The 22,397-nt window shown below is 37.3% G+C and overlaps 1 protein-coding gene across 1 annotated transcript; it reads left to right on the top strand.

Moving 5' to 3' along the window:
- The first annotated feature begins 14,444 nt into the window (after nt 1–14,444).
- Nucleotides 14,445–20,807, top strand: LOC107558732 (potassium voltage-gated channel subfamily G member 1-like). The gene is made up of 2 exons (XM_016242399.1): nt 14,445–15,304; nt 19,946–20,807. The coding sequence occupies exons 1-2, from the start codon at nt 14,513–14,515 to the stop codon at nt 20,723–20,725; spliced, it is 1,572 nt and encodes a 523-aa protein (XP_016097885.1). The 5' UTR covers nt 14,445–14,512; the 3' UTR covers nt 20,726–20,807.
- The last annotated feature ends 1,590 nt before the right edge of the window (nt 20,808–22,397 follow it).

Raw genomic sequence — 22,397 nt, 5'->3', positions numbered from 1 at the left:
TGAAAATACTACTATAAAATTATACTAATATTTAATAATTAAACTTACAAAAAATAGTTATTGACCAGTAAGGTGTTTTTTTTATGTTTTTTCCCCCCGTGACATTTAAGCACATTTTTAAACACTTTTTTTATTATCATTATTTTTTTAAACAATGCATATTGACATTTTTTGGCATTTCCCATTATTAATCTCAGTGATGCTTCTCATTACATTCTCATTAAAATACTTCATTTTAGTACTTGCAACAAATACTTCCACCATATATAAACACTTTTTACTACGTTTAAAATATTTTTTGAATTACAGTCATTTTTTATTTATTCTTATAAATTATTTATATCTTTTTATTTAGCATTACATTAATGGAACTTGGCATTGTGTGCTTTAATGTCATCTATTATTGTCAAAAAACAAACATAATTACTTACTTTTTTTTGCATATGACCTGAACATTTTCCTGCATGTTTGGTGAGATTCACCCAGTAGTGTGAGGATAATCCGTGATGAGGAGGTTTGCATTGTGACCATATTGTCAATGTATGCCTGCAACAATGCATTAATAAACATAGGATTTAGTGCAGAAATGGAGATCAGGATGACCCCGCTGCTGGGATATAAATGCAAACACAAACTCAGAGATTTTGGCACGTCAGACTGCCGTACATCAGCCTTTCTCTGCCGGTGATGTGCTGAAAACCCGCCAGGAATAGAAGCAGAGCTGTGGCAAAGGTTAAGTACAGTGAGAAGATGGAGAGGTTTGCTGAACCGCTGCGAAGCCCAGAGACTGTTGTATGTACGGTGGACACAAGAGAGGAAGGGAAAGCAATTATAGCCCGAAGATGTTTCTTGTTTCAATATATTCAGCGATTTATTAAATCCACCCACTAATATCTAAAAAAAAATCTCTCACTCTCTCTCTCCGATTCGCGTTTGAGTTGATGTAAGCAGATGTCTTACGATAAGAGCATAGCTGCAGGCGCTGTTGGACCTGAACATCCCAATGTTTAAACATGTGTTGTGTGTTCATAGTCGGTGTAAGAGATGTACACCGATCTGTTGCGGAGAATATTCTCTGCTGCGAGCTACAAGTGTCGGCGATAAAGATGAGGAGAGAGCAGCATTATTCAGTGATGTTCTGCTAGTGGAGATACAGTCAATGTGGTTTTGCTCCTTCATACCGTGTGTCTTTGGTAAAGGAAGATCATTCACGCTGAGAGCCGTAGTTTTTCCAGATGGCGAACATTATTCAACAAGAATAACTCACAAACTCAAAAATCTGTGGTGCGAGTCATTTAATGAACAAAAATAATGAGCCATAATCTTTGAGGATGGCGCTTTGTGTTGTGTTTAAAGGTTATGAAGGCAAAATCGACTCGATTATTTGAAAGTAAAAAAAAGTAATCTTATCAAAATGTATTGATCATAACCAGTAGCCAAACTGCAAAAAATAACCAACAAATGTAGAGGTCGACCGATTGATCGGCCGGCTGATTAATCGGCCTATTTTTGGCATTTTTTAATTAATCGGCATCGGTCGATTGTGCTGCAAATTAGGCCGATTTACTTGAGATATTAAGACTTGTTTTCTTTATGTATCTTTAATACAAGTGTATTTTTCCTTGCTGCACTATCAGACTTCTTTTAAGTGTAAACAAGTTCAAGAAAAAAAAGAAAACAACAAGCGCAAACATCTGCTAGTGCAGTGAAACAAAAGGCATTTATATTCAAGAGGCAATTTATGAAAACAAGCCTTAATATCTTATGCAGTGTTGTTTCTAAAATGAAACTTCTAAGCCTTTTTAGATATTTTAACAAGTAAACAACACATTAATACTAATTAAAAGATGATTTTGGCAGTGCAAATAGCTATTTAGTACTATAAACAAAAAGTCTTTGTATAAAGTATAAGCAAAACTCTTGCCTATACTTAACAAAACAAATGGTGGTAAATATCACTATAAAAAAGTTTATGGAAATAATAGGAAATAATAATTTGGGGGATTAAAAAACTACATTAATGTATTTGGCAGACACTTTATCATCCAAAGTGACTCTTTTTCATCAACGGGGACATTTTAGATTTACTCAAAAATACCTTTATGTAAGTGGTAACTGGTTGCAAATACTTCTTATTGATTTATATTTTTAGTAGGCCTATAATGAAAAAAATATTATACTAATAAAAATATTACTCTGAAAAATAAAGGAGTATATGAATAATGTATATGAATTTTAATAGTATTATTTGAAGTGTTCATACATTTTATATATATATATATATATATATATTTTTTTTTTTTTATATATATATATATATATATATATATATATATATATATATATATATATATATATATATATATATAAACTATATATATAAACTACTTATAGTGCATTAGTGATGGGAAAAATAACTTTGCAGTGCATTAGTGATGGGGAAAAATGAACAGATCCATCTGATGGTGACAGACAAACTGCCGCTGGCCTATCTTTGACAAATCCACTCATGGGCATTATGGGAAAGTCAGACGGCCACAGATGCATTAATCTGAGGGGAAGAGGGAGCAGAAGTCCTAGAGACGTAGAGCTGCAGGATGCAGACCGGACCCCATAGACGATGGGTGGGCGGCACCAGAAGAGAGCATGAGATGCGTGGGACGGGGTGGGGCGCGTTTGCCAAGTCCTCTCACCAGGCAGCAGTGGAGGATGGTGTATCATCACCCAAAACATGAGTCTCCCTGCTTAATCATGAGCACTGTGGATTTAAAGTGCACAAAAATAGTTAACATAATGATGTGAAGAACATAATGGGAATTATGCACAACATTGACATGACTTTACCAGCTGTTCAGTAGGGTCTGGGCAATATAACAAAAAATTATTATAAAAAATTATATTTGATGTTTTTAGCCAATTGATGAATTTGAAATAAATCTATGTATTTATGCGTTTATCTTAAATGTCTTAAAGGGGTCATATGATGCTGCTAAAAAGAACATTATTTTGTGTATTTGGTGTAATGAAATGTGTTTATGCGGTTTACGGTTCAAAAACCACATTATTTTCCACATACTGTACATTATTGTTTCTCCTCTATGCCCCGCCTTTCTGAAACGCATCGATTTTTACAAAGCTCATCGGTCTGAAAAGCGAGGTGTGTTCTGATTGGCCAGCTATCCAGAGGGTTGTGATTGGCTGAATACCTCAAGCGTGTGACGGAAATGTTACGCCACTACCATACTGTGATGCCCTGTCAGGCCGGAGCGACGAGACATAAACATTAAAACCTATTATAAACGAGGCATTTGTTGCATCCAGTGGGGACATAATTACAGATTATAATGACTTACACTGTCTTTTTATGCATTGCATCGCGCCACATAAACATAAAACCATGTCTGCATTTGTGATCGGAGAAATGACAAACAGCAAGCGCTACTCTACACTGCTCAAAACTCACGTTTGAATCGTCAGTGGCAAATTATTTAAATATAAAAAAACGTACTTACAGTCTGTGAGTCAGAACAGCCGGCATTGTAGTCTGCTCTCCCAGGATCAGGAAACAGTCCTCCATAAAATGCTCTGGACACATCAGAATATTTGGGTTGAAGTGTTCTGGAACAGTGTTGTAAATACAACTTAACCACTGATTTCTAGTCGTGTCCTCTTTTGGAAGAAACAAACAAAGTAGTTTCGCTTTCACAACGAAACAGCGTCACACACCGCGGCCTAGAGTGAGCGGAGGCCGGCTTGAGTGAGCAGAGGCTGGCGGGCTTGAGAACGGCGTGGCCGGCGGATTCGACGAAGGAGTGTCCGGCGGGCTTGCGGCAACCACACGTGACAACCCCGGGCTGGACTCCGCTTCGTCCACGGTGAAAGCCGATCCGGCGATCCACAGCGCAAACTTGATGTATTTCCTCAGTGACCAGCACGGATTAGCTCCAGGCATGACGAAGTGGATATCGTCCTCTTTTGGAAGGCTAAACAAAGTAGTTTCGCTTTCACAAGGAAACACACAGTGCCTTCACGACATGGCGGCGGCAACAACAATACTACAGCGAGAAGAAAAGTTACGCCTTCTTTGAACATTTGAGCGGCATTATGCAAATCTTGAAATCGCATCATATGACCCCTTTAAAAGTGATTTGCCCCTCCCCCAGGTAAATTAAAAATGTTTAATGTATAAACTAAAACACAAAATCTGCTGTATTTGTAACAACCATACTATAAATATTGAAGACAGATGTGAACAGAACTCTAAAAACAACTAGACAATTGAGAACTCAATGCCTAAATAAAAAGCACATTAAAATAAGTGCAGCGCTCAATTTTATATCACCATCGAAGTGATCAAGTATATACAGTATCATCATGAATATTTAATATATCGGCCATCCGTACTGTTCGCTGGATGATGTGTTTTGATGTGTTTAAAAGCACATAGAGGATTTTTTATTGTGTGTAAAGATGTACCAGATGAAAAGCTTTGGCTTCTATTATGTCTGACATGCAAATAAGTATCAGCCATAGATAATTCAAGAAGCATCATACAAATCAGCCAGGAGATATTTCCCATGTTATCCATCACTTTGATGAGATACAACACTGATATTCTAGTTATTGTTCTGCCATTATGCTTTTGCACATATGCACACAAACTCAAATACTCCAAAAACGGTTGTACTTGATGCTAAACTGCATTAATTTGGAGAACAGTGCACGAATTGACAGCAAACAATGATTTGAATATTTGGCCTAAACGGTTCACAGCTCATGTAAGTAACGGCGGGATTTCAAGTCATTGTGTTAAATGATAAAAGCATCAAAAACACATTACAAAAAGTAGCTAGAATTATTTTATTTGATTCGACATAAAATGTATTACGCATAAACTGTTAGGCTACAAAGGCCATGATTTTTTTTCTGAATTGGTATTTAGACTGTTTATTGCAGCTCAGAGGTGGCATGAATGCATTTACACTGCAATTACAATTGCATAAATAATGTTGTGAGATTTAATGCATTTTAAATGGGTATTAAAGGGATAGTTCACCCGAAAATGAAAATTCTGTCATCATTTACTCACTCTCAAACCTGTATGACGTTCTTTGTGCTATGGAACATTAAAGAAGACCATTTAAGAAATGTCTCATTAACCAAAGGTCAGTGGTAACCAAAACAATTTGTTTTCAAACATTCTTCAAAAGATCTGCAAAATAAAGAAAGTCATGTAGGTTTAAAATGACGGTAATGTTTGAGATTATTTATTTAATTGATTGATTGCAATTATTTTTATTTATTATTTATTATATATTATTTATGCTCTAAATAAGAAACTAAAACTGCCAGTAGGTGGCAGCAAAGGTTTTAATGAGTCAGTCATTAAAGGGGGTCATATGATGCGATTTAAATTTTTCCTTTCTCTTTGGAGTGTTACAAGCTCTTGGTGCATAAAGAAGATCTGTAAAGTTGCAAAGACTAAAGTCTCAAATCCAAAGAGATATTCTTTATAAAAGTTAAGAGTCAACCACACCCTCCTAAAATGGCTCATTCGAACACGCCCCCACATGTCTACGTCACTGTGTGGGAAGATTTGCATAACACCGCCCAAATGTTCACGCAAAGAAAGAAGGCGTAACTTTTATTCTCGCTGTTGCCGCCGCTGCCATGTTGTGGAGACGCTGTGTGTTTCGTTGTGAAAGCAAAACTACTTTGTTTGGCCTACCAAAAGAGGACACGAGGGGAAGTCGTAGCCTAATGGTTAGAGAGTCGGACTCGTAACCCAAAGGTTGTGGATTCAAGTCTCGTACCGGCAGAGATTGTAGGTGGGGTGTGTGGTGTGACATTTCCGTCACACGCTTGAGGTATTCGGCCAATCACAACGCACTGCTCTCTGTACATTCACTCCCCACCTTCAATACCATGACTGAGGTGTCCTTGAGCAAGGCACTGACCCCCCAACTGCTCCCCGGGGACCGCAGCAAAAATGGCTGCCCACTGCTCAGTGTGTGTGTTCACGGTGAGTGTGTTCTCTGCTGTGAAATGCAGACATGGTTTTATGTTTACGCAACGCGATACGCAATGCGTAAAAAGACAGTTTAAGTCATTATAATCAGTAACTATGTCCCCACTGGATGCAACAAATGCCTCGTTTATAATGGGTTTTATTTGTTTTGTCTGGTCTAGTGATGTCCGGAACGCAAACGAATCATTCTATTTAACCGGATCTTCTTAGTGAACCGTTCGAACCAGTTCCAATCCAAATTGAACTGAATCGTTCGAAACGGTTAATGCAACAAATGCCTCGTTTATAATGGGTTTTATTTGTTTTGTCTGGTCTAGTGATGTCCGGAACGCAAACGAATCATTCTATTTAACCGGATCTTCTTAGTGAACCGTTCGAACCAGTTCCAATCCAAATTGAACTGAATCGTTCGAAACGGTTAGCATCTCCAGTACGCACTAATCCACAAATTACTTAAGTTATTCGGTTTATAAACGTGCCTGACACTCCCTCTGACACGAAATAAACCAATATCCCGAGTTATTCAGTTACTCCTAACAGTACATTGACTGAACTGCTAAAAGAGAACCGATGATGGGATGTGCATGAGCAGAGCAGCTGGACTGGGAGCTGGGAGACGGCATCACAGTATGGTTAGGGGCATAACATTTCCGTCACACGCTTGAGGTATTCAGCCAATCACAACGCACTGGATAGCTGGCCAATCAGTGGGTTTTATTTGTTTTGTCTGGTCTAGTGATGTCCGGAACGCAAACGAATCATTCTATTTAACCGGATCTTCTTAGTGAACCGTTCGAACCAGTTCCAATCCAAACTGAACTGAATCGTTCGAAACGGTTAGCATCTCCAGTATGCACTAATCCACAAATTACTTAAGTTATTCGGTTTATAAACGTGCCTGACACTCCCTCTGACACGAAATAAACCAATATCCCGAGTTATTCAGTTACTCCTAACAGTACATTGACTGAACTGCTAAAAGAGAACCGATGATGGGATGTGCATGAGCAGAGCAGCTGGACTAGGAGCTGGGAGACGGCATCACAGTATGGTTAGGGGCATAACATTTCTGTCACACGCTTGAGGTATTCAGCCAATCACAACGCACTGGATAGCTGGCCAATCAGAGCACACCTCGCTTTTTCAGACTGATGAGCTTTGTAAAAATCAACGCGTTTCAGAAAAGGCGGGGCATAGAGAAGAAACAATAATGTACATTATAGTGTTTTTTTAACCTTAAACTGCATAAACACATTGCATTACACCAAATACACAACATAATGTTCTTTTTGGCAACGCCATATGACCCCTTTAAGTCATTCATTCATTCGATTCGTTCAAACGGCTGAATCATTCAGGAATGAAGTAAACGGCTCTCTTTATGAATGGGCCGTTGAATCATTGGTTCACACGATTTGTTCAAAACGTGGATTCATTCAGAAATGAACCATCACTGTGTGTTGCTCAGATGCACAACAATTCTGCTGTGGCTTTGCAGGTAATATTTTTATTGAAAATTAAGCTAAAACAGACAAAACTGTGTCTAAAATATAACACAATATTAACTTCTTATTTATTGAACTGTTCTTATTTATTGAAAATCAATATCACATTTGCACTTTGGGACAAAAACAGCACTCGTGATACTGCAATCGTTGCTTGTGTGATATTGCTTAACTATATCATATGATATAAATATGAGACAGAAACTCATACGGGGCATTTTTGCCCCAATATCCTGAATTTTAGGGGCATATAACTGCATTCTATAGGCTACATTGTTACAGTTGTTGGCTGCATCAAGTTCCTCACCAATCAACTGTATGAAATGTAAGATTAACAATGAGACCTAAATGTATTGTTTTTCTATAGCTAATTAATAAAATGAACGCATTACATCCACAGCCCAAATATATATGTTTTACGGATGAAAGAAAAGTACAGGTTTGGAAAGATGTGAGGGTGAGTAAATGACAAAATGTTCATTTTGGGAAGAAGTGTTCTTTGAAAGCAGAGGGAGGTTCATGATGGAGGTTAGTGCTGTTAGGTTTGGAAAGAGTGCTCAGCATGTTACTGCCAGAATCACAGTCCTGTGACTCAGAGGCAATCTGGAGAAAAAGCCCTGGAGCAAAGCTGTGATCTCGCTGCGTCAGAGAAAAACTCAGTTACCAACGCTGCGGTTCAAAGGTTCGCTCTGCTCCTCGATTGTTCTCGCACACTCTTTCATTCTGTCCATCCGTACTGTAGTTCCTTAAAAGGAATAGTTCACAAAAAGAAAACTGTGTCATTGTTTACTCATCCTCTTGTTCTTCCAAACCCACTGACTTTCTTTCTTCTGTGGATGAGAAATCTTGAAGAATGCATTGGAAAAACAATGTGAGCAATGAAATACTGCATCCAAGTGACAGAAGCACCATGAACATACAATAAAACAAGACTGTCTAGCAACTCACTATATTACTCCAATTATCATTATCCCAAACACATCACACATGCACATTTCCAAATGTAGCACATCAAGAAGCATTGCACTAGATTTGATGGCTTCTAAACACCTGGCATACAACATATGGTCTATTTCTGTGGTGTTTTTAAGGCAATCTATAATGAATTTAACTGTCCATGGGTGCCGTGCGCCATTTGAAATTGAATTGAGAATAATTTGAATTCCAGAATTTGAATTGAGGTAGCAATAGATGTTCCTGAAATGAATTTGAATTAAGGTAGCAAGAGGATCCAAAATCGCAATTTGAATTTGAATGCAAAGGAAGAAAATTAAAATAAAACAAAAATAATAAAGAAAATCATAGAATTTCACAAAACACCATTTTTTAACTACAAAAGCATAGTTTTGTGTTTAGCATAACAAAGCCTTGTTTGAAAGTTTAAAAAATAATTTATGTAATTTAATTATAAAAATTTACAATTTTTAATTAATTTAGAAATGTAAATGACCACAAATAATTAATTTAGGTAATTTTATTTACATTTAAGTACAAGCTGCAATGTTTTATAGACCTTACAGACAAACAGACTTAGATTAATAGAAAGAAAGAAATACTTTTTTGTTATTTAAATTAATTATTTTATTAATGCATTCTTTAAACACGTCCAAGAATGCATTACTTTTTGAATTGCAATTCAGTAAGCTCCCATTCTTGTCATTTCCTCTTAGGTGTGGCCATTTTAATATAAAAAATCAATAAATAAATAAAAGTCACACTCATAATTTAAACGGGAGCAAATTATTATTTTTTTGTTATTTTAACTTTTTGCAGCTTATATAGTGCAGACAATATGTTTTCATTTTAATTTACTTTTTTTTCTCCAAAATATATTTTATTTTGCCATCCAATCTAGTGCAGGGTGAGTAAATGATGAGACTTTTAAATTCTGGTTCACTGTGCATGTATATTTTTGTTGTCTTTGCCCAATCTAGAAACCAGTTTCCAATTGGAAACGGGAAACTAGTGTTTGCCTGTCAACTTAAACACCACCAGTTTGCCATTTTCCAAAGATGTCCATTTCTCTACCTGACCTCTTCTTCCCGTCACTGTGAGGAATTTCTTGACCCCTGCCTGTCACCATCCTCTCATCTACTTATTCTCATGTCACTCCTTCTTTGACACTCAACGTAATACTTGATACTCAAGATAAAGGCTGGTATGAGTGGAAGATAAAGGCAGCGGACGCTCCTCGGCAGCCCAATGGTTGGCACATGCTTATTTTGACAGCTTGGAATCAAAAGGCCAAGAGTAATCATTATCTCGCGGCGACTGACAGTGCAGGTGCTTAATAAGCATGCAGTGATGCACACGCTTCCTGATTTTAGCAACCCGAAGGTTCCCATCTTGGCCTCTGATTGGTGCCTGAACATACAGGGCTCCCAAACACTTATTTGTGACTTGTGAACCCATTACAGCTTAATCATGATAATTGATTTAATTAGTTTGCACACTGGCCATGGAGGGTATAAAGCATCTGGGAGCAGCGTTGTGCACAATTCGGAATTGAAATGACAATGGCTTTAAAATTCCAACTGAATTCCTGATTTTGAATTTGAATTGACAGAATGCAAGACAGGGGATACAATTTAAAATGAACTGATATCTGACAAAATTAATGTACCTCTATTCATATTGTATTTATTTATATATTAAGTATAACTTTGTTTTTAGTCATTTTTATTAATAATACTGCTTCTGTGCTGCTTTTATGGCAGGATTGTGTGCCATTCAGAATTAAAATGAATTAAATTAACTTTATTTACATTAATAAATTGTATTTTTAATTGAATATATGTAATATTAAATAATTAAATATGCAATTTGAATTTGAATGCAAGTTAGAATGACATTATAATTTTTAACTAGAAAAGCAAAGCTTTTAAACTATGAATGTTGTTTGAAAAAAATGTTTTTTCCAGATTTTCAAATAGCTGCATCTCGGCCAAATATTGTCCTATCCTAACAAACTAAAAAAAAATCCTTTTTCAATTTCAAAAAAATTAACCTTATGATTGGTTTTGGGGTCACATATTGCATATATATTTTATGTTATTCATAATTTTGTCATTTTATATATTATATATTTAATTAACTTAATTTGTGATTTTTGTTATAGTTAACCATAAAAATACATTACTTGAAATAAAATCAAATATTTAAAACAAAAACAAATATATATTTACATATAAAATTTTAAGCTAGTTGTTACAAAGGCAGCATTTCTCATTTTATAACATGATTAACTAAAATAACTAAAACTGACATATAGAAAAAAAAACACTAAAAATGACAACTCAAAATGACTAAAACTTTAAATTTATAATACCAATAAAAATTCATTAAAAATATTAATAAATATGATACTAGTACCTCAATGATACTAAAATAACACTGAAAAAGTGTGGAAAAATGTTTAATTTACTAGAATGCATTATTTGTGTTGATTTTCTTTGACATGAACTTAGTAAATTCCTCTTCCTCTTATTCAAATTCAACTTCCTGTGGGAAGTGGCCAATTCAATTCAATTTCCCAAAGTGAAAAGAAGCTAATAAAATCTACCCAGCCTTGTCTGGGAGGTGACCGTCTTCACTGATGAGATGTTGAGCCAGAGCATTTCGATTTATCATTTAGTCTGTGGTTCGCATCGCGGCGTTGCAAGAAAGGTGTCTAAAGTTTAGAATACTCCACTTGTTGTGTAGGTGAACGTTTGAGACGAGTTTGAAAAAGAGGTGTTGGAAACACTCGAGTTATTCATTTTCACACTCTTACTTGGATGGGAAGGCTTCCTGTCGCGGGCTATCGCAGGCTAGGTAGCTGCGTGCCAAGATATTCTGTTCACTTGTTTCGTAAGGGTCCATTCATTGGCAGGTCCCACGCAACAAGTCAGAACATACAGCATCTTATCTGAACGTCCCAGATGCTCCTAAAAACAGCAGATGAAAGTGATGCAGATAAGGCCCTGTGGGGGGAAAAGCAAGTCATGCTAATTATTAGTCAAAAGTTTGAAGGTAGTAGCATGAAATAGCATCAGTTTTGCTAAAAATCTGAAATGTCATCATAATCTTACCAACAATTTCTCTCATCTCACAATGAGGAGAACTGACTGCACTTTACTAGACCTAAATCACAGAGTCTGTCCCAAAAAGTAGACAGCAGGATTATTGATCAGCAGAACCCGGGCGGTTTGTGTCCATTAGAAAGTACTTTATAGTGCATTACAGAGGAAGAGAGACCCGAGTCCCTCTTATTGTAATAGCATTGGCTTCGTCTCGCTACCTCTTCCGGATGGGTACAATAGTACAGCTGCAAAATATAACAATATGTGTTACCATGATTAAAAAATGCTTACTAACCTTTTCTGTGTAAAGTGACTGTACATCCAATTTTACAAATTCAGTTCCATAAACGCTAAAACTGCTGTAAAAATGAATACAAATACACAAATTGTACCAGAAGAATGAATGTAAGTGCTTTTATAAAATGATAATCTTCACATTTCTGCTTTTAAATCTCTTAAAATTGTCCACATTCACTTCCATTGAAAGTGCCTCACAGTAAACCTACATTTCTTCAGAGATAGAGAGATAGACAGATAGAGGAATAGATAGATTTGCATTTAGTTTGTATTTAATGTATATATTAAATTACAGTTTTTCTCAGTGGCTTTGGTGCATTTCTCGAATCAGAAATGAAATCCTCAAAACTACTTGTACAACCTCCACATCATCTAGTCACTTGTGCACTTCATAAAAGCAGTTTCGCATCCTTTTGAACAAGTCGCGATTGCTTTGGTACATTCATGCAATTGATTATGTACATTTGTCTGCAGTTTCCTACATTATCAGCTGCTATTGTCATGTTGCTCAGAAGGTGTTATATAGTTCTTACCCCTCAAAACCTCAAGTCAATAGTTCATCGTATAAGCAATTAAATGCAAATGCAATTGTCATAAACTGTCAAGCATGTTTTCTACAGATTTCTATTAGACTTTTTATAAATTTGCCATGAATTGTGCAAGTGAATCTTGACTTTCACTATAATGAAGAGAATGTAGATCAACCAATGATAAACCAGTTCTCTGAAATAGGTACATCTCATGAACCTTCAACTGGAAAGCATATATAGATAGAGGACAACACAAGAGTCACAAATTCTGACAATGGACTTTCTAATTTTTTATTTTCACCTTTGTGCCCATATTTCTTTTTCTTTTCTGTATCACAATGAAGTTGTAATGTTTTTTTTTTGTCAGACCACTAGTAAAAGTGTAACTATGAATCCTATACAATCTTTCAATCATTATCCCACATACAGTAATGTGTAAATTTGTACTTTTGAAATGGATATATGGCATACATAAGAAGTGCAGCCTTCTGCATTTCAATAAAGTAACTGTCATCCAAACTGTTGCCATAGTTTACATCAGGTAATACTAACAGAGTGCACTGTTATATTGACAACATGAATAAGCATTTTGACTATCTTCTTTGTGAGCAATGACACAAGGACTTTTCATTCTGATGGCACTGATATGTTCATTGACATTAATACTTACTTTTGAGAGATGAACTAAAGATTTTGAGTAAGTTACAGGCTTTTGCAGGTAATCCATTGTGTGGTGCTGTTTGTACAAATTGTTTTGAGAAATGCACATACTTATTTGCAAATATTAAGGATGATTCGAGAAATGCACCAAAGCAAATGAGAAAAACTGTAACTTTTATATATACAATTTTTTTTAATAATAATTCCCTTCCACTGGAAGTGCCTCACCATAACCTCCATTGTTACAGACGGACGGACGGACGGACAGACAGACAGACAGACAGACAGACAGACAGAGAGAGAGAGATAGATAGATAGATAGATAGATAGATAGATAGATAGATAGATAGATAGATAGATAGATAGAAAACACATGTGTAACAGTATTTTGGATCCAGGTAGCCCTTAAAGTCTGTCATTCATGTTAATCAAACAACACGAGAGAGAAAATCTCTCACTGCTTTTGATTATATCACTTCTGTAACTTTAGTAAGAAAAATATATATGAAATTTACACAGTGATACATTTGATTACTGTATACAATGTACAGTATGTAGCATTTCTTATTTATTTGTTCTACTGTAGTTTTTGTCCCATTTCTTGTAATTAGTTTCTTATTTAATCGCTGACTGTTTACTTGTCTGCACTGCAGTCAGCTTGAGTGTTTTTTTAATTTAGGCTAGTATTAGTTTTTTGTGATATTGACACTGATGACAAGAATTATGAAATTTCTATGGTATCAAAAATTTTGATATCATACAGACCTTATTTAAAGAAAAAATTATTATATTGTGATATATGTGACCCTGGAGCACAAAAGCAGTCTTAAATCGCTGGGGTATATTTTTAGCAATAGCCAAAAAACATTGTATGGGTCAAAATTATCGATTTTTCTTTTATGCCAAAAATCATTAGGATATTAAGTAAAGATCATGTTACATGAAGATATTTTGTAAATGTCCTACTGTAAATATATCAAAACTTAATTTTTGATTAGTAATATGCATTGATAAGAACTTCATTTGGACAACTTTAAAGGCGATTTTCTCAATATTTTGATTTTTTTTTGCACCCTCAGATTCCAGATTTTCAAATAGTTGTATCTCAGCCAAATATGTCCTATCCTAACGAACCATACGTCAATGGAAAGCTTACTTATTCAGCTTTCAGATGATGTATAAATCTCAATTTCCGAAAATTGACCCTTGTGACTGGCTATTGACCCTTGGTCCATGGTCACATATATTGTCATACAGATTTTGGTGGTATCGCCCACCCCTAGTTATCATTATCAGTCTAGGAGTGAACAGTCCTCAATACCTTGATCACTAATCTGCCGTCTCTGTCTCGCTGAGCAGGTCACTCTTTGAGAGAAAGCGCTGGACTACAGGCATGTGACAGCCGCTGAGGTGGAGGTGGTCGGGTGAAAGATGACTTTACTGGCAGGCGATGGTTCGGATTACGACTACAGTGCTTTGAGTTGCAACTCGGACACCTCTCTGAACGTGCCGCCCATCCAGGAGCAAGAGGCCCTCAAGGGCGTTTATTACAAACGGGCGCAACGACTGCCTCCAACCGACCCCAGCATCCCCGATGCACTCCATCCGGACGACAACAGCAACCTGCCGTCCTGCGGCCAGCGGCTGCACGTCATTATTAATGTGGGCGGCCTGCGGTACCAGCTTCCCTGGACAACGCTGGAGGACTTCCCCCTCTCGCGTCTGGGCCAGTTGTGTCTGTGCAGCAGCTTCGACGAGATCATGCGGGTGTGCGACGACTACGACGTGGTCCACAACGAGTTCTTCTTCGACCGCAGTCCCTGTGCCTTCCGGACCATCCTCACCTTCCTGCGCGCCGGGAAGCTGCGCTCTCTGCGCGAGATGTGCGCCCTGTCCTTCCAAGAAGAGCTGCTCTATTGGGGCGTCCCGGAGGAGAGCTTGGAATGGTGCTGCCGGCGACGCCTCCTGCAGCGCGTGGAGGAGTGCGACGAACTAGAGCGGGTGGTGGAGGAGTACGAGGACGACGAGGAGGACAGTGGAAGCGTATTGGCCAGGGAGTCTCGTCTTGGCCGCTGGATGGGAAAACTAAGAGACATGGTGGAGAAGCCTCACTCTGGCCTGCCCGGGAAGATCTTCGCCTGCCTGTCGGTGCTGTTCGTCACGATAACAGCCATCAACCTGTCCATAAGCACCATGCCTGCCATGAGAGAGGAGGAGGAGACTGTAAGTACCAGTTTGTCCTGTGATCTACTACTGTTCAAAAGTTTGGGGCTTTTTAAAAAGAAACTTTAATTAGGCAAGGATGCATTCATTTGATCAAAAGTGACAGCAAAGACATTTATAATTTCTGTTTCAATTAAATGCTGTTTTCGTGAACTTTCTATTCATCAAATGATGCTAAAATATGTATGGTTTCCACAAAAATATCAAATGTTTTCAACATTGATTATAATAATCATGTTTCTTGAGCAGCAAATCAACAGAATGATTTCTGAAGGATCATGTGACACTGAAGACTGGCGTAATGATGCTGAAAATTCTGCTTTTTCATCACAGAAATAAATACATTTTTTAAAGTATATTTAAATAAAAATCAGCTATTTTAAATTGTAATAATATTTCACAATATTACTGTTTTTACTGTAATGTTGATTAAATAAATGCAGCCTTGGTGAGCAAAAAAGGCTTCTTTCAAAAAAAAATAAAAAATGTTGCCTACCCGCAAACTTTTGAATGGTACTGTAAATAAAATTTGCATGAAATGTATTATTTTTTTTTAATTAAAAAAGTAAAATATGTATGTATGTATCAATATTAAATTAAGTTTCTGGACGATATACAGATAATTTAATATATATATATATATATATATATATATATATATATATATATATATATATTTTTTAAACAAAGTGTAGTATTGTGAAAAGTGCTAGACATAAGAAGATCTTGCTTCCTGCAGACTGTAGTTGGAACTCAAACACACGTGAACCAGCTAATCAAGGTCTTTAAGTTCACTTGAAAATTACAGCCAGGTGTCTCACAGCTCATCTCTACAGGAAGAAAGATCTCAAGGAGCCAGATCGAGCACACTTACTGAAATTCATCAAGCTCCGAGACCCCTGTTCACAGTCGTTCTGTTCAACCAGAGCAAATCTGCTCTAGCGGACGGCTTTGCTACAGGAGAGGTCATCTTTTTACAGAAATAATTTGTGGCAATTAGACTGACTCGCATGTTAAACCAGCTCCTACTCTAATTGAATTAAGACACCCATTGTCTCGGCTCACATCAGTCACTGGAATAATTAAAATTGCCGCCCCTGGTACAGAGAAAAACAGAGCATAGGAAATTCAATTAAGCGTTAAACCAACATAGCACCAGCCAGACAGAGGCTCCTTCCATTTTCATGAATTATGTCCTTTGTGTTTGTCACAGGCTATTTATGGTAATCTATTGTGAGGGGAAAAAAAGACTAGGAATTTTCCCTTATATTTTATTAAAAGTATCTATTCTAAATATCTATTAGTATTTACTCCATGGTGACATTTAGACTAGAGGTTTTAATTTTATCTTCATAAAAGCAATGATCTCAAGAGGGTTTATCAGTTCTGCTGGTTTGTATGGCTGGCACAGGGGTTGTTTTTAAGGACCCAGGATGCCAATATGCAGGTAAGTATTTCTAACATGTTATCATTTTAAATTTAGCATTGAAGCATCAAGCATGCAAACAATATTTATATAATTGTTTAATTTTCAGTGCACTTAGTCAGTGGCACCATTTTCACAGTTGAGCTGAATTTTTTCTGCATCACAATCAACACATTTTTCTTACTTTGCGTTTGTTAGTCTTCAAGGTGCAGTTCTATGATTTAAAGAGAATGAAAAAGACTGGAAGAAGCGAGGCGAGACGAGGTGAAATAATAATATGCAGCAAAGCTCTGAAAACAAATCAAGGAAGGATGTGTTTTCATGAATCCCTTGCTTCCTCTAGTGGTGTACTAGCAGTATTACAACTGAGAACAAGATATTGGCCGGGATCCAAGGATGAACCTTTTAAAGCGGGGGTGTCCAAACTCGGTCCTGGAGGGCCGGTGTCCTGCAGAGTTTAGCTCCAACTTGCCTCAACACACCTGGTGGGAAGTTTTTAGTATGCCTAGTACAGGGGTGCCCAAACTCGGTCCTGGAGGGCCGGTGTCCTGCAGAATTTAGCTCCAACTTGCCTCAACACACCTGCCAGGAAGTTTCTAGCATGCCTAGTCAGAGCTAGATTAGCTGATTCAGGTGTGTTTGATTAGGGTTGGAACTAAACTTTGCAGGACACCGGCCCTCCAGGACCAAGTTTGGGCACCCCTGTCATAGAGGTTCAAAAGTTTCAAGACGACACTAATCAAGATTTTTACATTTAGGAACAGTTTTTACATCAAATTTCAAAGATTCAAGGTTTCAAATTATGATCCAGCCATTTTCTGGATTATCCAAAACTAGGCATTATATACAGTGTTGCCAACTGCCTTCAATTGAAAGTAGCTAAAACTGGTAGCTAAATGTCACTAGATGACATCACAATGGCAAATTCACTGATCTATATAAAGATAAACGTAGATCAGTGGGCAAGATGAGATCTTAGATAAGGTTTGTCCAAGCAGTTGCTATATTTGTCCCTAAACCTTTGGAAAAAAGTCTCAAAAGGGGCGGGGAAGTCGCTAAATCTAGCTACAAAGTAGCTAAATTGGCAACACTGATTATATACACTAGGGCTGTGTATCACCAGCAAAGTCACGATACCATACTGAATTTCACCTCAGAAGAATTTAGTAAAACAGCTGTTTATTAAACACTGCATACCATAGGGCCGTTGCTAACTATTGGCAGAACAGGCACTTGACCTCTGCATTATGAAGGGCCTCTATAACTGTACCACAGTACAATAGCCTTATGTAATGATATGTTACATGTTTACATTGTGCACTCCCCACCAGGTACAATATTCTGATTGTTTGCATCTTGTTTTTAAGCCCATAAATAATAATGTACTCGTTCTAATAAATTTAGGCTATATTGTAATGTACTCATTCTAATATATTAAAATCATCTTAACATTGCCGGTAGGTTATCATTGCACAAATCAACACACTCTCTACATTTAAAAAATAAAAACGAGAAGAGTTCTAAACGAATGCGCTGTCTTGACTGTACCTCACGCGCACACGTTTAGTCACATCACACCGCGCACACACACAGACATTCTTTTTCGCATTTAGACAAACTTTTTATTGCTGCCCCGCAATTTTATCAATAAAATAGCTTAATCGCTGAAGAGCTACATTATCTTTCTCAACAAGGAGCTGGTAACATCGTCGTTTCTAAAGCAATTAAAGCCACAGCTTCACTGTTAATAGAGAAACTCGGCAAAACGGTGGTAATTCATACATACACCGCCTCTCTCTCTCTCTCTCATAAATGAACACTTGATAAATTACACTTTTCTGATAATAGAGTATTGAAGTGGAGATTGCTAAACTGCAAGCTTTCAGAAAGCTAGCACATTTAAACTCAGTGGAGAGAGGTCGCGTACACAGGGTTGCCAGGTTGACAAAGATAAGTAACACATTTTGCAGATATTTCCGTATTGTGCAAGTGGGAAGATCTGTTTCAGGGATTACGCCTCTATATATCAGGCAATCCCGGTTGTGTTCCTCTGCGGTCAGATTAAACCTCGTTGTAGCCTATATATTATGCTCTATTCATTATTTTTTAGAAACCTTGAACTTTTCTGCTCCGTTTTAAACGGTGTTCTTGTATTCAAATTAAGCGCGGTCCACTGCAGCGCATGTGCCGCGATATCAGGTCTCTGTGACGATACATCGCGTATCGATGTATTGAACACAGCACTAATATGCACTGTATAAACTGTGTATATATATATGTGTGTGTGTGTATACACCCCAGAATAAGCAAAAATAAAATACAGTACTACTGAAAAAATAAGTTAAGAAAAGTAAAGTTAATTAAGTATGTGGAAAATAATGTGTGTTTTTTTACTTTAAACCACATAAACACATTTCATTACACCAAATACACAAAATAATGTTCTTTTTAGCAGCATCATATGACCCCTTTAATATCTTTGTCTCTTATGCTCACCAAAGCTCTATTTATTTGATTAGAATATAGTAAAAACATTATTACTTTTTGATTTTGTAAAATATTATTACAATTGAAAATAAGTATTTTCTATGTGAATGAATTTTCTATGTGAATGAATTTTCTGCATCATTACTTCAGTCTTCAATGTCACATGATCTCTCAGAAATCATTCTAATATGCTGATTTGCTGCCCAAGAAACATTTCTTATTATTATCAATATTAAAAACAGTTGTGTTTCTTAAACGTCTCATATGACGTTGCTAAAAAGAACATTATTTTGCGTATTTGGTGTAATGAAATGTATTTATGCGGTTTAAGGTTCAAAAACACATTATTTTCCACATACTGTACATTATTGTTTCTCCTCTATGCCCCGCCTTTCTGAAACGCGTCGATTTTTACAAAGCTCATCGGTCTGAATAACGAGGTGTGCTCTTTGATCTATTCACGAACAGCTTGTAACACTCCAAAGAGAAAGGAAAACTTGAAATCGCATCATATGACCCTTTAATATGTTTGTTGAAACCATATTCATTTTTTTCAGGATTCTTTGATGAATAAAAAGTTCAATAGGGCAGCATTTATAGAAATTTTTGCAACATCATAAATGTCTGAACTGTCACTTTTGGTCAATTTAATGCTTCCTTGCTAAGTAAAAGCATCAAGACTTTTAAATGATGGTTCACATATACAACTTTCAATTCGTCTGTTTCAGGGCAAATGCTCTCAGATGTGCTACAACATCTTCATCGTGGAGTCGGTGTGTGTGGCCTGGTTCTCGCTGGAGTTCACGCTGCGCTTCATCCAAGACCGCAGCAAGCTGGCCTTCCTCCGGCGGCCGCTCAACCTGATCGACGTCATAGCCATCCTGCCCTACTACATCACGCTGGTGGTGGACAGCACCTCCACGGGCGAGAAGCGCTTGGGGTCGGGCAGCAGCTACCTGGACAAAGTGGGCCTGGTGCTGCGCGTGCTGCGGGCGTTACGCATCCTCTACGTGATGCGGCTGGCACGCCACTCGCTCGGACTCCAGACGCTCGGGCTGACGGCACGCCGGTGCACGCGGGAGTTCGGCCTGCTCCTCCTCTTCCTCTGCGTGGCCATAGCACTCTTCTCGCCGCTCCTCTACCTGATCGAGAACGAGGCCGGGGCCACGCGAGAGTTCAGTAGCATTCCTGCAACGTACTGGTGGGCCGTGATCACCATGACCACGGTGGGTTACGGTGACATGGTGCCGCGCAGCATCCCAGGACAGGTGGTCGCACTCAGCAGCATCCTTAGCGGGATCCTGCTCATGGCATTCCCTGTTACCTCCATCTTCCACACGTTCTCACGCTCCTACGTGGAGCTCAAGCAGGAGCAGCAGCGGCTGCTGCAGCGCAGAACTCACTTTCTGCTGCGCAGCCGCATCGCCGGTCTGGGCAGCAACCTGTCACTGGAGAGCGACGTGCTTTTTCCTAGCGTCTCGTCTGATCACAGAAACCGCGAGGAATAGGAGGACGCAAACGTGGAGGATGCTAATGGACGTGGAATGTAAAGCAGCTGTTTTGATATCTTGAATGTCATTTTACGCATTGTCCATCAACAGTCCGCTAAAGGGATTTCATTTTCAAAAATGAAAATTCTATTATCATTTACTCACCCTCATGTCCTTCCAAACCCCTAAAGGTCCTTGCACACTTGAGTCCGAAATTTTTTTCATATTTGTCATCCTTTCCTATCAAAATGCTTGCTACAGATGCGAAAACGCAGAAAAACAAACCTGATCCGAATTTTTTTATGGCGGACGAAACTTTTGGAGGCAGTGTGTTAACGTGATTGACACAACGTGAGGTCGTTGTGTATTTATTTTTTAACGTGCGAAAATGTCGCACTCTGTGCAAAGACCTTAAGGCTTTGGTTAAAAGGATAATTTACCCAAAAAAGTGAACATTCTGTCATCATTTATTCACCCTCAAGCAGTTCCAAGCCTATATGAGTTACTTTCTTCTGTTGAACATAAAAAGAGATTTTGAAGAATGTGGGTAACTAAACATTCGACGGTCCCCCTTGACTTCCATTATATGGATAAAATGCTATGGACGTCAATGGCTACCGTCAGCTGTTTGGTTAACCACATTCAAAATCTCTTCTTTTTTGTTCAGCAGAAGGAAGAAACTCATACAGGTTTGGAACTACTTGAGGGTGAATAAATGATGACCGAATTTTCATTTTCGGGTGAACTAGCCATTTAAAAGTCTTTTAGGGGTGCTCAGTCGTGAACCTTCCAGCAGAACTGACTTCCGAGTTTAAGTTGAACATATCTAAACCTTTCAGACCTACCTAATCGAGGTCTTTGGGTTCATTTGAAAAAGACTGGCTGTAAAAGTGAAAGTAAATGTGATGAGGCTGATCTTAATGAAATAGATCACCAAAAATGAAAATTCTGTCCTCATTAAAGGCCCGTTCACACCAATGTCGATAACTATAATGATAACTATGAAGTTTTAATAATAGTTCTAATTCTGTGAAAAAAGGGAAGTCCACACCGAAACTGTAATAACGACACAAAGGAACGATAACATTAGAATATTAGGACATAAGATGCATAAAACTGTCATGTAAGTTTAATAAAAATTATTTGTGTGCTATATAATGCCTTTTGAAATTGTAAAAAAAATAATAATACTAATTTCAAAAGAATTCAATCAGTCTTTAATTGGACTTCGCTAATTCTCATGAACACATCAGTGTTATTAAACTCAAATTAAAACAGTTGTTTTCAGTGATTGAAAGAAAGCTGAAATAAAATAAAGTATTAGATGAAAACTAAACAAACAAAAAAAACACTTTTAGAAATTAGAAATGTTGCAATGACAACCAAGTAATTAAAGTTATATATAAATATAAAAAGCTATATAAATCAAAAACTAATAAAAGTGACAAAACAACTAAATTACTCAACCCTAAGTTCAAATGAAAACTGAAAATATAATAATTTAAAACTAATTCAAAATAAAGCATGTACATTTATATACTGTTGTAGTATTTATAATATGAATAATGTGTAATGCTAATATATAAAATGCTAAAATAACACAGGAACACATCAAGGTGTAATGCAAGATTTTAAGTAAATAAAAACTTAAAATAAGCACAAAGCTATCATGTGACCTTTGAAGTCCTGA

Source organism: Sinocyclocheilus grahami, unplaced genomic scaffold, assembly GCF_001515645.1.
Source record: "Sinocyclocheilus grahami isolate Dianchi unplaced genomic scaffold, SAMN03320097.WGS_v1.1 scaffold657.1, whole genome shotgun sequence".
In the NCBI taxonomy this organism is placed as follows: Eukaryota; Metazoa; Chordata; class Actinopteri; order Cypriniformes; family Cyprinidae; genus Sinocyclocheilus; species Sinocyclocheilus grahami.
The sequence above is the reverse complement of the archived record's forward strand: the minus strand, read 5'-3'. Positions and strand labels throughout refer to the sequence as shown.